Source organism: Oreochromis aureus, linkage group 8, assembly GCF_013358895.1.
Source record: "Oreochromis aureus strain Israel breed Guangdong linkage group 8, ZZ_aureus, whole genome shotgun sequence".
Classification (NCBI taxonomy): domain Eukaryota; kingdom Metazoa; phylum Chordata; class Actinopteri; order Cichliformes; family Cichlidae; genus Oreochromis; species Oreochromis aureus.
Window position 1 is genome coordinate 24,470,710 of NC_052949.1, and position 14,405 is coordinate 24,485,114.

The 14,405-nt window shown below is 41.0% G+C and overlaps 1 protein-coding gene across 3 annotated transcripts; it reads left to right on the forward strand.

The window, feature by feature from the left end:
• The first annotated feature begins 1,345 nt into the window (after window positions 1-1,345).
• LOC116330292 (somatostatin receptor type 2-like) lies at window positions 1,346-13,397 on the forward strand. Of its 3 annotated transcripts, none has more exons than XM_039616442.1 (4): window positions 1,346-1,534; window positions 4,547-5,236; window positions 5,644-5,969; window positions 7,113-13,397. In XM_039616442.1, exons 2-4 carry the CDS (start codon window positions 4,855-4,857, stop codon window positions 7,542-7,544), a joined length of 1,140 nt encoding a protein of 379 aa, XP_039472376.1. In that variant the 5' UTR covers window positions 1,346-1,534; window positions 4,547-4,854; the 3' UTR covers window positions 7,545-13,397. The 3 variants fall into 3 exon arrangements, with proteins under 3 accessions (XP_039472376.1, XP_031608417.1, XP_031608418.1); XM_031752557.2 differs by lacking the exon at window positions 1,346-1,534 and adding an exon at window positions 1,768-2,175; XM_031752558.2 differs by lacking the exon at window positions 1,346-1,534 and adding an exon at window positions 2,584-2,711.
• Window positions 13,398-14,405: the final 1,008 nt, after the last annotated feature.

Here is a 14,405-nt window from a genome sequence, read left to right on the forward strand (position 1 = left end):
CTAGCTTAGCTTATAGCTAAGATATGGACATACCCTTACTGGATACTTTATGACCTTCTTAGTACTGGATTGGTTTGATTGGACTCATCAAACCAGGGAACTTTTTTTCCAATCTTCTGTTGTCCAGTTTTAATGAGTCATGTCAACTGCAGACTCAGTTTGTTCTTGTTCTTAGCTCACACGAGTGGCACCCTGTGTGGTCTTCTGCTTCTGTAGCCCATCTGCTTCCAAGGTCCGCAAGCTGTGCATTCAGCGATGCTCTTCTGCATACCTTGGTTGTAACAAGTGTTTATTTGAGTTGCCTTTACCTTCCTATCAGCTCAAAGTTGCCTGGGCATTTTCCTACAACCTGTGATAACAACGACGTATGTTTACCAAGAAAACTACAACTCGCTGGATATTTTCTCTTTCTCACACTATTCTCTGTAAACCTGAGAGATGTTTGTGTAAAAAAAAATCCCAGTACATTGCTAGTTTCTGAAGAGCTTGCACCAGCCCATGTGGCCCACTTCAAAGTCACTTTAATTGCCTTCCTTCCCCATTCTGATGCTCACTTTGAACTTCAGCAGGTCACTTTGACCATGTCTACACACCTAAATGTGTTGAATTGCTGTCACGTGAGTGGCTGATCATATATTTGCATAAAGAGGCAGCTGAATGGGTGTAGCTAAAAAAGTGCATAAGTAACAACTTGCCATGGTGCTAGATTGGCTTCCATTCAGTTTGAAGACAAGTACAAGTTTTTGTAACCTTATGTTATTAGCTTAATATTTACATGTGGAACCAGTATCAATCTTTTTTTTTCATGTGTCTTGTGGCTATTCTTTACTAGAAGGATGCAGGGATACTTGAACCACTCCAACCTTACAAATGATATAAAAATAAACTGTAAATATTGCTGAGTTATTGCTATTCTTGGTGAAGCAGAATACAGCACTCTTTGAAGTACATGCACTTGAACCAATAGCCTGTCTGAAAGTATACTGATACACTGATGGGTTATCTCTGCCTCAGGAACCCCTCAAAAATCCCCCTTCCACTGACTTTCTTGCATTGTGACCCCCTTGAGGAGCTCCAGTCCCTCAATTTGGACATAAATAGAACTATTAATCTTTGATAGGACAGCAGTAATAATAGCTGCACTTTTGTGTTGCTATGTTGAGACAAGTGGCGGGACATTTTCTCACGGAGCTCTCCACTGAGAGAGGTCACAGAAGATACCCGCCATCTGCACTCTCTCGAAAACGCTCCCTTTATATAAAGACATAAGATTGGCTCTTGGATTGGCTTCAGTGCTCAAATCCGAGTGCCATCGCTGTTGGCTGACAAGAGGGGTGCACCAGTGCCTGTGATGGGCGCCTGAAAGGGACAGTGGAGCACTTGAGATCACTTCATTTGAACCTGATGAATTTGGAGGGACAGCGTGATTACCCCCTTTTTTCCTGAGCAGCTTGGGGTTGATTTTTCCTTTTCCTTGAGCACATCACATCACAAAAGGAAACACAGCTGGAGAACAAAAGCTCCCTGCAAAATGGTATGTGCAATTTTCCATATTCCAAATTTTTATTAATTTTCCTTTTTTTAAATATACCTCTTAGACACACTGATACAGAAGCCAGCGTGCAGCTGAGGAATTGTGCAGGGTTTTTCAAAAGGACAGCAGAAGCAGAGCCAGCTCATGTGCATGAAAATCAGCAAATTGTAGGACACCGACGCACAGTGACACGTTGCTGCTGATCTATCACTCAACCCGTCTCTCTCTCTCTCCCTCCCTGTCAGTAACACTCTCTCCATTCGGTGCTGCGTGCGTCCTGCCGCTCTATCTGACTCCTCGCCAAGACTTTCCTGTTGGAGGCACACTCTCGAGCGCGCGCCACCTTATTTTATTTTTCATTCTCTTGTTTTTTTTTTCAAGTCTTTCCTTTTACAAACGTGGACTATTTCTCGGAGGTAACAATGGCCTGAGAGATGTAGCGCGATCAGCAGCTCTGATTAGGGCGACTGAACGCCGGCGCCGTGCGTAAGTTAGGAGCAGGTGGATGGAGAGGCTGGCGGGATGCAGCTTTCCAGTAGGTCAGAGCCGCTTCGGGGGCGGCAGGACTTCTCATTCTCGGGTTCTCGGGACACTTTTGCCACTATGGACGTGATATGAGGATGGTATTTTTCTGTGGAAAAGTAAGTGATGAAATTGGTGGGGGCCGGGGAATGAGACTGATCCAATTTTTAAGAATGATCTTTAAAAAAAAAGAAAAAAAAAGAAAAGTCATGTTCATTCATGTGCGGACTTTGCTTTGCTTGTGCGCACTTTAGTGGGAGTCTGATGTAGGTTATATTTTGGGGAGGTTCAGACTATGATGAAGTTGCGCATATACACAATGGAGGAATTTCACTTACTTTTACTTGCTTAGTCTTTGGCAAGAGAAAATGTTCAAATAAACTGAAGAAAAATTTCTAGTATAGTTTATGATTTTTTTTTTTTTTTTAATGAGTAGGGCAGTTTTGCAAAAAATCATTGGAACAGGTGCAATCCAGAGACAGCAGCTGCTTGGCAAATAAAAATCTCTGTCTGTCGGTTAATAAGTCATAGGTTCGGTGCCCTGTTTCATCCCCGTGTCACTGAGATGAACGATAAACCAAACCTGCTCATTATTCAGCCGCTGTTTTCCGCGCCGATGTGATGGAAAGTTTCCTGTTGGGCGCGCAGTTTGCAGGTAAGCTGTGAGGCTGAGCCGTGCCACTGCCGATTCCTCGGCATCACTGTTCGCACAGCCAGAGCTGAGCCAAGACGCAGCCCCTGACACCCATCCCGCATTTTTTGTGGGAAGCAAAGCTTATTGGATTTTTTTTCTTTTGCAATTATTTTAATAAACAAAATCCCCCTGCTTAAGTTAAAAATGTGATTATCCTGCTTTATAATAAAATTACATGAGGTACCAAAAAAAGCTGCTAATTACCCATCCCTCCTCCTGCTAGCAAATAACACTATACAATCTCTCTTTCTCTGACACTCCATCCTCACAGGCAACTGTGGCGAACAGAGCTTCATCTATTTCCAAATGCCAATATTGATTTTAGAGAATTGGTGTTTTATTTATTTTTTTCTCAACTGAATATATCAGTTTGGCGTGTTTAATTTCAAACGTGATTTTTCTAAAACACTGTTTTTTGTATTGTTCAGTAGTTTTGGGGGATATGTTGTTAGCAGTTTGGGCCGCCGTTCCGGAACTTGCAGTTACCACCAGTAACCACAGGTGTCGCTAAAACAAGGACCACTAAGCAGGAATAAATTCCAAATTTTATTCACAGTCGATGTTCACGAAAGAACAGTGTAGACACCAATAATTAGTCTAACAAAGGATTCCACTGAAGGTCTACACTGAAACTAATCTGAAATTAGTAAGTTCTACATGTTAAGCTGTCCATGAGAGGAAGGCGAGGCAAGGTTTTAAGGGCTTAAACAATTAATTGCAAGAAAATCAGTTTGTGGAATGATGTCTAGTGTGATCCAGAGGTGTAAGCATTTCACTTGCCATCTCCTGAATACTTGTGTTCAATCTTTTATGACTATATATCTTGTTTACTCAAAGTGGATTATCTAAATAGCCTTACACAGGCTCATCTCGTGTAAATAATGAAAGCAAGAAGTGGACTATTGTCCTTGGTGAGCCAGACCTGTCACTGGATGGGGAAGAGTGAGTGATCCCGCTCCAGTGTCAGAGCTGTTTGTCCCCGAGATCAATTGAATAAACATTTGTCTTCAGCTCCCCGGTGCCCTTGGCGTTCTCTTGCTCAGGCGTCCTTTTTTTTTCTTGCATGTATGCATAGGTGGGGGTAAACACACATTAGCACACTCCCCCGACCTGTAGCATCACAGGATTTATGGTCTGAGTGAGAAAGGAAGAAAAAAAGGCATCAAATTCAGCATCTGTATGTAAACGTAGAACAATGGAAACAGGCGTAATAACCTATAGTGATAACCAGTCTCTCTGTATCGCTCACCTTCAAAAACACAGCCACCTGATCTCTTCCTGTCGGCTGTGCTACCTTTGCCTGACATATGAGCAAAAATGTGCAAATGCAAATGTTGGCTATTCAATAAGTAAACAGTTTCATGTTTGAGGTAATTCCCAGTCCCATATTTGGTTTCCTTACTGTTTTTCTTTTTGTCTCAAATTAAGGAGAAAGTGGCAAAAATTTTATATTTATGAAACTGCACATCATGTACAATTTAGTGCTGGCTATCTCCTCTCTGCTGCTGCGTGCCAAAAATGTTGCTGTGAGCGAAATAAGCAGCATTGAGGATAATCACACACAACATATAGAGATACTATTTAGAGCATTCTCTAGAGAGAATATTGTACATGATACTCTGGTGAGGTGTGAAAGCAGTTATGTAAAGTAACCTTGCAACTGTTGCCATGGATCTTGGTGGACTATTATTATTATTTGTCAAAAGAAATGGTCCCTGTTCTTCAACCCAACTTATTACTTTCTATTCTGCTGTCTCTCTCCCCACCCATCCTTCTCTTTTACTGTCTCTCTACAGCTGAGATGTGATAATTGATGCTCCTCCTACGTGAAAATTTCGGAGTCATCCCAATCCCTAGAGCCCCACACCCTTGGAAGTCAAAGTCTTATATTCCCAGGACCCCAGGCTCTTACCTTTATCCTAGAATCCGCCACTCGAAGCCTCTTTTAAGTGTATTTCTGTAACTTTTTGTAGTAAAAGCAGTTCTTTGAAACATGTCAGTTGAACCCTAGACTCATTAATATTTCCCATCATCACTGTACCCTTTTTGGATTAGACAACCCCTTAAACCTTTAGGAAATTAGACCCCATTGCTCTCAGCAGTCATGGCCTTGGATCAGTTGCCCTTCCTCCCAACTTCCCCTAACAATTCCATCCCTGAGCCCTTCTGGTACGACATCCAAGGGAATGACTCCGACCTGGGCTTCAACATTTCCCAAGACAAGGAGCATCACCAGGACAAGACCAGCTCAGTGGTCATTACCTTCATCTACTTCATGGTATGCGCTGTGGGATTGTGTGGTAACACCCTGGTCATCTATGTTATTCTACGTTACGCCAAAATGAAGACGGTGACCAACATTTACATCCTCAACCTGGCAGTGGCAGATGTTCTGTGCATGATGAGCCTGCCATTCATCGCCCTGCAGCTGGCGCTGGTGCACTGGCCCTTCGGAGAAGCTCTGTGCCGAATGATCATGAGCGTAGGTGGGTGTAAAGCACATGGCTAATGGTTCACAGCGGAAACTCGGCAAACATTTTGATGCTGTTTGAACAACCATTTGAAATGTCAAATCTTGGTTGAAAAATGTGATTAAAAACTGTTTTAAAAAACGGAAGTCGTGCCAACACGTAGTTGGTGCTCAATCACATCAGACCTGGTGTTAAAGCGTTCCATCTGCTAAAGAAAGGTAATGAAACTAGATACAATGTGACGCGTTTACATGATTTCTTGTTTCTAGTCTGTACGCTAAGCAAAAACTGGTTGTGTTCTTTTTTTTCCTCGGTTCTCACAGGAGCATAAATGCATTTTTTAATCAAGTGTTACTGACTCTAAACTCAACTTCTACCTTTCTCCACTCCTCTGCTCTTTCTTATTCTTTACACCAACCCAGACTCTCTCAATCAGTTCACCAGCATCTTCTGTCTCATGGTAATGAGCATCGATCGATACCTGGCTGTGGTTCACCCTATTAAGTCTACAAAATGGCGGAAACCCCGTGTAGCAAAGCTAATTAACCTCACAGTATGGGGTGTGTCGTTGTTAGTCATCCTGCCAACTCTGATCTTCAGTGGCCTGAACAAGGTTCCAGTGTGTGGCATTGTGTGGCCGGAGCCTCAGGATGTCTACTACACGGCCTTCATATTCTACACCTTCTTCATTGGGTTCTTCCTGCCGCTGGCAGTTATATGTATGTGCTACCTGCTCATTATAGTCAAGGTAAGAGCCTGCAACTGCACGTGCTAAATTACACAACAAAAATCCAACCAGATTTGGTTACATTGCAGATTCAACATTTTGGTGGTCCACTTTAATTAGTTTGAAATGTAAATGCATTGAGTCAGCTCAGAAATCAACAACATAGCCACTGTCTCATAAAAAAGCTAATAACAGTCTCCTTTTCTTTTTTAACTAAATAGATTTTTTGCTTCACCTAATATGCAGTACATACATAAAGGAAAAGAACATTAATCCAGATCCTTTGATCCTATGCCTGCACTTATGACACTATGCATACTAAATACTTCTTTGTGGAGTAAGTGATTTCCACATGATTTGGATTTGGGAAGTCTGGCTCTTTCCCCAGCTACAGCATTTTGGGAATATTTACAGTCTTTTGAAGATACATATGACTAAATCACTTTATCATGCATAAACACCAAATATTGCCACAACACATAAAGTGTTGAAACCTGAAAACGTTCCCCCGTAGTTAGCTAGATAGTTAGCACTGAACTCGCTATTTTCAGTGACAGTGCAGCCTTTTGCTAGTGGCTGAAAATTGATTAATGGTCTCTTCCTTTCTGTTTCGTTGCCAAGATGGCAGCCATTGTACATAACGGGTGTGCAGTGTTATTAGTACATTCCAGGGTCCTTAATCGTCAGAATCAATTAAGCTGGCCGGCTAATATGTAACATGTAAATATGTTAATAATGTCTATTTAAACACTTTTCTGTCATTATTTTAATGTTGGCTTGAAATAAAATGTGTCCGTCTGTTATTACTGCAGCTTACTGTAACTGCTGCATGCGTGTGAATTTCACGTTTTGGAGAGGCAAAGCGTGAAATGGACACGGTGGACCGCCCAGTCTATTACACATTTTGCTGTGATATCAGGTTGATTGTGAACACACTTATGCACTGAAAATATCAAGTGTAAGTAGACACACTTTTATCAACCCATAGATCACTGTTGTTTTTACAACAGGATAATAGGACTTTGATTTTGGCTAGCTAGTCCTGAAAGACTACCTAGCCCAGCTAGGAAAAAACCCGGATAATATTAGGAACAGTTTCTATGGAAACACTGTACTTTTTTATTTGGTAACTTTTAAGCCACTGACAGCCATTCCCTTTGCCAGGTGAAGTCATCCGGTTTGCGTGTGGGCTCCACAAAGCGTAAGCGTTCAGAGCGCAAGGTGACCCGGATGGTGTCCATCGTGGTGGCGGTGTTCGTCCTCTGCTGGCTGCCTTTCTACATTTTCAATGTCACCTCTGTCACCGGCTCCATCAAGCCCACCTCTGCTGTGAAGAGCACGTTCGACTTCGTGGTGGTGCTCGGCTACGCTAACAGCTGCGCCAACCCCATCTTGTACGCCTTCCTGTCAGACAACTTCAAGAAGAGCTTTCAGAATGTTCTGTGCTTGAAAAAGGTGGCAGGCCTGGATGAGGTAGAGCGCAGCGACAGCAGGGCAGACAGGAGCAAGATGATTAACGAAGCTGCGATTATTAATGCCAACCTGTACACTCACAGTCCTACCCTGCTCAATGGCGAACTGCAAACCAGCATTTAAAGGAGTGCCAGTAACAGACTGACAGGCTGCCAGTGTACTGTGGTAACCCCAAGTTAAAACACATATGAGAAAACGGATGATGTAAGAACTGCTCCTGGACACTGACGCATGAGCAAAGTCGAATTCAAAAATAAACAATTTCTTAATCTTTTTAAAGGTCAGGGGAAGTGCACTGACTCGAGCTCAAAACTCTTGTTAATTGGGTTAATGAAGCAACTTGAGCTTATTAACCCTAAGGCGGAGCAAGAATATGTATTTTACTCAAGTGCTTTTCAGAGATAAGTGACATAAAACATTTATAAGAACGCTGTTTGTGCTTGCCAGCTTCAAGCTTTTATGGAGTTGCCCGAAATGATCTTGAGGAGGCAGGATGTGAAAGTGGAGCGTGGTGGAAAGGACGAAGAAATATTTTGGATAGTACTCCAATGGCAGAGAGAAGTCTGAGGGGACCGAGTACCGTCCTTGCTCTAGTTGACTGATTTTTTTCTCTTTTTTAAAATGTGTATGTGTGTGTATTAGCTAAAAACTTTAGGCACCAATTTCTCCGGATGTGGAAGTACCATGGAGAGAAGTAGGCAAAACATTTGAGTGAAAAACAGCCAGCTCTGTAATTCCCCAGAGCCTCAAAGATAAGAATCTGAGTCTACAACCTGAAGGTTCATGCTCATATTTTATTCATATCAGGTGATTAGTCTGGTCTTACATGATCAGCGGGGCAACGAAACGGCAAAGCCGACAAACAAAGGATGTTATTTTCTCTCCATTCAAGCTGGTATCAAGATGGGAGAAGCTACAGATCTGCAAACCTCTGAATATTACATCCTGGATTATTGATTTAGTGAAAGAATGGGAAACTGTGTCTGTCTCTAACCTTGTTCCCTTACAACAGTTTGACTTTGTGCATAGGAAAAAGGTTTTCTCTCAACCTCTTGGGAAACTTTCTACATGTGGATGAGTGTTGAAATCAAAAACAATTTTAAAGGAAAAACCTGCTGTTACGTTGTGTATTGCTGAGTTTGTAAAGTCCCATCAAAAGTATTTTTACCATATCCTGATCTTTACATTACTTTGTGCTGTTGTAAAGAACCCCCATAAGTGTAAAGTGCTGTGTTTTGGCAATGTACGAGTTCCCAATTTAATGTCGTAACGCTCTGCTCAGATTCACATTTGGTTCAGCCAGCGTGTGCCTGCAAAGATGCCGAAATTTCACAGAAGGCGGACAAATGTGTCATGTAACCGAACAGGGAAGGAGAGAGAGAGAGAGAGAGGAAGAGATGGATAAGGAGACGCAGAGACATAAAAAAAAAGAACTAAAGCTTGTGGATGCAGTGTATGCACTGAGAACACAACACACATCAGGACAATGCTTTGAAGACTGAAGCGTGCTGCGTTAGCATGACTGACAGGAAGAGATCAAGGTGGCTGTGTGCAGAGGTGAGTGATACAGAGGGACTCTAAAAAGACAACTTAAAAAATAATGCATTATGTGTTGAAATCAATGTCAAAGACACAGAGTTTCCAGAGCCTGGATGTATTTCTTCATAAATAAATGTAAGGATAGCTCAAACATACAATTTATACAGTCTATTACATAAAAAAAAAAGTCATTTGTCATGGACTTGTTTGCTAAATGTTAATAAGAAACACGACCACGAGAGGCAGCATAGTCTAGTAAAAGTTGATGCATTTGCACTTCCGTAAAGTCCTTTTTTAAGGAATATTAAATGGAGTGCTTTTGTTGATTTCCTGTTGCAGTGATGGGTGTCCATATTAAACATGTAGTTTGAAATAATGAGGCTTGTGTATGTACAAGTAACATCTAAGATCCAAACGTTTGGTCTTCATGATCTGTTTTTTCTATGCTCGGCTCTGTAGGATGTCAGTGAGACAGAATATTCCTAAAATTATCATCTCAGGCTTATAGCTCTTGCTGTGAGCACGAAGCTCCGCCTTTTCAGACCTTCTGCTTGCGAGGGGCAGCCAATCAGAAGAAAACTGGCAATAGAGCTTGTTTCAGACAGAGGGTGAAATGAGGTGCTGCACAAAGGCTCAGTATGACATAATTTTGAACTTTGACTGCGCAAAGCTAAACCCCAAGAATAATTCATGTCATGGAGCTGGAAATTAGCATAATAGCCCCTCTTTTAAAAATCAAGGACACTGCTGCTGGGAACATGTCACACATTTCTGGCCACATTCAAGTTTTATGTCCAAATCAACAAACAGTTCTGCCAAGTTTAGTTAGGCTGTCACATATAAAAATATCAGGTCAAAACAAAGTTAAAACCAACATGTAGTTGGTCTTCACAGTCACCAGTATTGTTGGGGGACTCTAGAGTTTATTGTTGCGGTATATGGCAAACAGCATTATAATCAACATATTTTGAATAGTATTTCACTATCTCTCAATTGCATTTAATGCATTGAATTAAGAGTGGAAATAATAAGTAGACAGCTATAGCTTAAATTTGCGAGCAAGTCTATTATAACCGGACATTTATATATATTTAGTTCTATATTTTGAGACTCTGGGTTGCTTGCGGGGTGGTTCAAGCCTCGGCAGTGTTGGCATGTCAGTTTACTATTTTGCTAAATTGATCAGACCTCTTTGATGACTTAAAGCTGTTTTGGCGATCCCTTAAGATTACATCAATTGCCATCGTCAGGTCTGTCATTTACGCTATTTGATAATGTGGTTTAAAATCAAATTACCTACAAAACTAATGGCACTTTTACCATGTTCAGATGGAAAGAAGTCATTGGTTCAGCAGGTTTAAACGCCTGTATACACATTTAAATAGATAGTCTGTGTTCCAGAACATAGAGAGCTGAATAGAGAGCATGGTATAAGGGAAACATGAATGTGACTTTTCTGTCCAGAATAAGGCCCAAAATAAAACAGTGAGTTTTGAAAAGTGCCAATTCCATTCATAGTCTCCATCAGGATTTTGACCATGAGCTACATAATACTGAATCAGTCAAAAGTAGATGTCCAAAATTTAAACAACAATGCCTCTGATTGGTTAAAGTTGGTGTTGTAATGGAAATGTTCAAACCCACGAACACTTAATGAGGATGAAATATAAGAAACCCTAACCCCAAACATACACAACGCAAATTACAAAATTTATTCAAAAAGACTACAGTAATGTCAAGGATTAAATTCAGGAAGTTTGGAAGATATTCGCTGAGGAATGTAGTAGTTCCTTCACCACTAAAAGTAATTATATAAACAGATTTTCATGTTACAGTTCACCTGGTAGCTGCTCAGCTTGGGTCAAGGCTTAAAACATTTTATATGAAGGTTTTCTGGAGAAATTCCCTTCTGGAACTAAAGCCCTTGGAAAAGTAGACACTCATTGATGCTGACATCCTGACAATTATATTATACAGATATTTAGCGAGTGTGTTAACATTTTAACATTGTGTTTAGCATGTTAGCATGCTAGCTTTCCTTGGAGTTTGCAACTCAGTCAGAAACATTAGCAAGATGTTAACAAAGCGTAAAAAGGGTAAAAATGTTCACTAAATTTCTGCATAATAAACTGCTATCATTGTGAGGATGTTAGCATGCTAAAGTCAGCACTTAGATTGGAGCCATGGACCCACAAGGGCTACAGGATATGTTTAGCCTCTTTGATTTGGAAGTCTTCTTATATATTAGATAGTGTTCATATTGCCCATTATTACAAATTTGAACTTACTTACAGCTATTGGCTAGCAAACACACAACCAATATAAATATCATTTATACAGTTTGAACAAAATGGGCTTCAGCAAAAAGACCTTCACAATAGCCTGAATTTAGAAACCCTTACCACGTCCACAGTAGCCATCCTGTTCTGTTCTACCTATAATGTTTTTACTCATATCCACTTCCACAAGACACCTTCACAACACCTGGTTCCCAGACTATTTGTCAAAGCCTCTGCAGCAGCAACAAGATTGCTGGGTACACGCTCCACTGTCAGATTGAGTTGGTTCCAGTATATCAGTCAGGCCGGAAGCCCGCAGTCAATGCAATCAAAAGAGATGAGGTAGAAGAGGCTACTCCTAATAATATTAATGTGAGGCTCTGCACACACAGAGAGGCAAGTCCCAGTTTGTAGCAGGCAACACACCCAGTAATTTGTCGTGACATTCTGTCTGTGTTGTCACTGCTGCAGGTAGTATTTCCAGCAGGGTCAGTCGCACCTTCAATAACAGGTCAGAACAGGATTACAGAGATACCCTATGAATCATGTTTATGGAAGTTCATAGGCATGCTGTGATTTAATGTGCTTTAGCCCTGTTTCATACTCTGTCACACAGACATCCTTGGTACCATATTTGAGAAATACATGAAATGACGATGGTGACCGGACTGTGTATGTAACAGCAATCAAAGAGTGAACAGAAAACAGGAACGTTAATGAAACATCCAGTATATTTTAGTATGTTTTCCTTTTTCTGCTTTACTAAATAACATGTACACTGCGGTGAAAAAACTCATTTCAGAGCCTCACCCACTGCAGTTAAGGTATTTAGCGTCTGCAAGCCTGCAGTGTGAGAACTGCTCTCCCATCATTCAGAGTTAATTACTTGAACTCTCTGTGTTTTTCTATCTGTTTCTTTCTCAGTCTTTCAGTCACATTCACGGCTGGTGGAGTGAAATGTGAGCTGACGCACTTTTTACACCCACCTAAAGTGAACGGCGAAATATACTGAAACATACTGAAGAAAACACACAAAACACCGTTTCCACCGGCTACTCGGACACGCTAAATGTACTTACGGCACCATCGTGGTGTTTAATAGATGTTGATGAAGATAGTTTGTGCCAAAGCCAGTGTAAATGTAGCGCTCAAAGGAGAGCTGGAGGAATGAGACGCTGTTTGTAGTAGCTGCTTTCTTTGTCATTTTGTGAAGTCAAGACCTGGAATTAGGTCATTTTATTCGCGAAAAAATGTAAAAATGATTAAATAAATTAGCAGGTATCTTGGCTAGTTACTTGCTGGGTACAATTCAGCACCTAATGTGAAAAGGGCAATCGTCTGCCTTTCAAGGCCGGTGCCCATCACTGTATAGTGTACAGACGAGAGGCAGAAGCAGAGGCACGGGAGACCTCTGGCTTCTTGTATGCCGTTTCTTTCCTTGGAAACATTCGTTAATTTGCGAAGGGCTAATAGTGCATTCCTCAGGATGCACCTTTCATTATAAACATTAAGTATATCTATGGTATCTTCTGTTTGTTCCTGCATGGGGATGGTGGCTTAATATTCCACTTTTTGCATCACAGTACCAACCAAAACCAGTGTTACACACTTTACTAGGTGATGCTTTTTTTCGTTTTTGGTAATACACAGAAAGAAAATGCATAAACATGCACCCTAGTCTCATAATAGGCCATCATTTTCTGTCATTTTAGGTTAAAATCAGGAGAGTCTGGATGAATATCACACTATAATCCTGACTACATGAACTGGTAATAAACTGCTTGATACCGGCCATGTGCAGACGTGATTATGTACATTTCTGTGCTGTTACTTTTATCGATGTGCCTTGAACCCAATCATGTAAAGACATCAGTGTACAAGAAAACTTCATTCTCACCCGTTACTCCCCAGACACCAACCAACCAAAGGCCTTTGTACTCTAGATGTTGGTAACTAAAACATAACAGAGATGTGGTGTGTATTACTTTTACTGCTATCTCCCCAGCGTACAAAGCTTCTGTTTGTGTGCTTTAATGTCAAAAGCTGATGTTTATTTGTGACTCTGTTGTTGCATACTGTAGAATATAACGTGATCAATGATTGTAATGGACAGGTCAGTGTCCTTGTCTCTGCAATTAAAATGCGGGCCATGGTTAAACTGGTGTGTTTGTGAGTTACTGAATGCACATTTGGCTGTGAGTATGTGTTAGTGTGGACTACTGCCTAGCTATGAAGTTCCTGGAAATGCAACTTGAAGGGCCTTCCACTGGAATGCATAACTTGGAGGAACTCCAAGTTTTTCCTTGATCCTTGAACACATCATGCAGAATACACAGTGTCACAGACGATACTCTGTGGAATTTGGTGAACGCCAACAACCCTCAAAAGTCTCTGGAGGAACTCCCAAACACAAAACCACTTATCACCTACATTTTTGTTCGGTTACAGCCTGACTCCTTCAGAGAAAACAGAGAGAGAGGACACGTGAGGTTATTTTTTTTTTTCACACAATTCATATGAATTAAAAGGGATATGTCAGGGGGAGTAGCAGCTACCCCAGAGCAACCTAAGCCTCCCTAATATCAGGCACGACATTCCTGTTGTCTGGGGGATGTCTGATTCCAACCGTATTGAGATTTCCATAATCATTTACTCAGCATTTACGGTTAGTGCTGTTATAAACTGTAAAATATGAGCTGTATTTCTAAAAAGATAAACATTTAAAGCACTAAACCATTGATTTGAGAATAAAAAATACATTTGTGATATAACATTTAAGCATTGATTTTAGTGCATTTCAGAGATAGTATTTTGATATGTATTTGCCTGACTAGGTATAACATTTATGATTCCTCTTTTATGTTTTTGAACTTTGTGTTTGTGCAAATAAGCACTACCAGGATCTCCATAACATGTTAAGCTAATTAGCTTCCTCATATCTTCTCGCTGCTTCTTTCAGGAGTCGCCACAGCCGATTACCTGCATCCATCTCACCCTATCCTTAGCGTCCTCTTCTGCGATAGTAGTCATGGTAAATAAGCCTTCCTAAATGTTAGCAAGTTAATGTCGCAATGTGAGCTTAAAATTGACAGATAACCATGACTTGCAAGGGCTGGGTCATGTGACGGATGACAGATACTCAAGGGATTTATGAACATTAGCACTG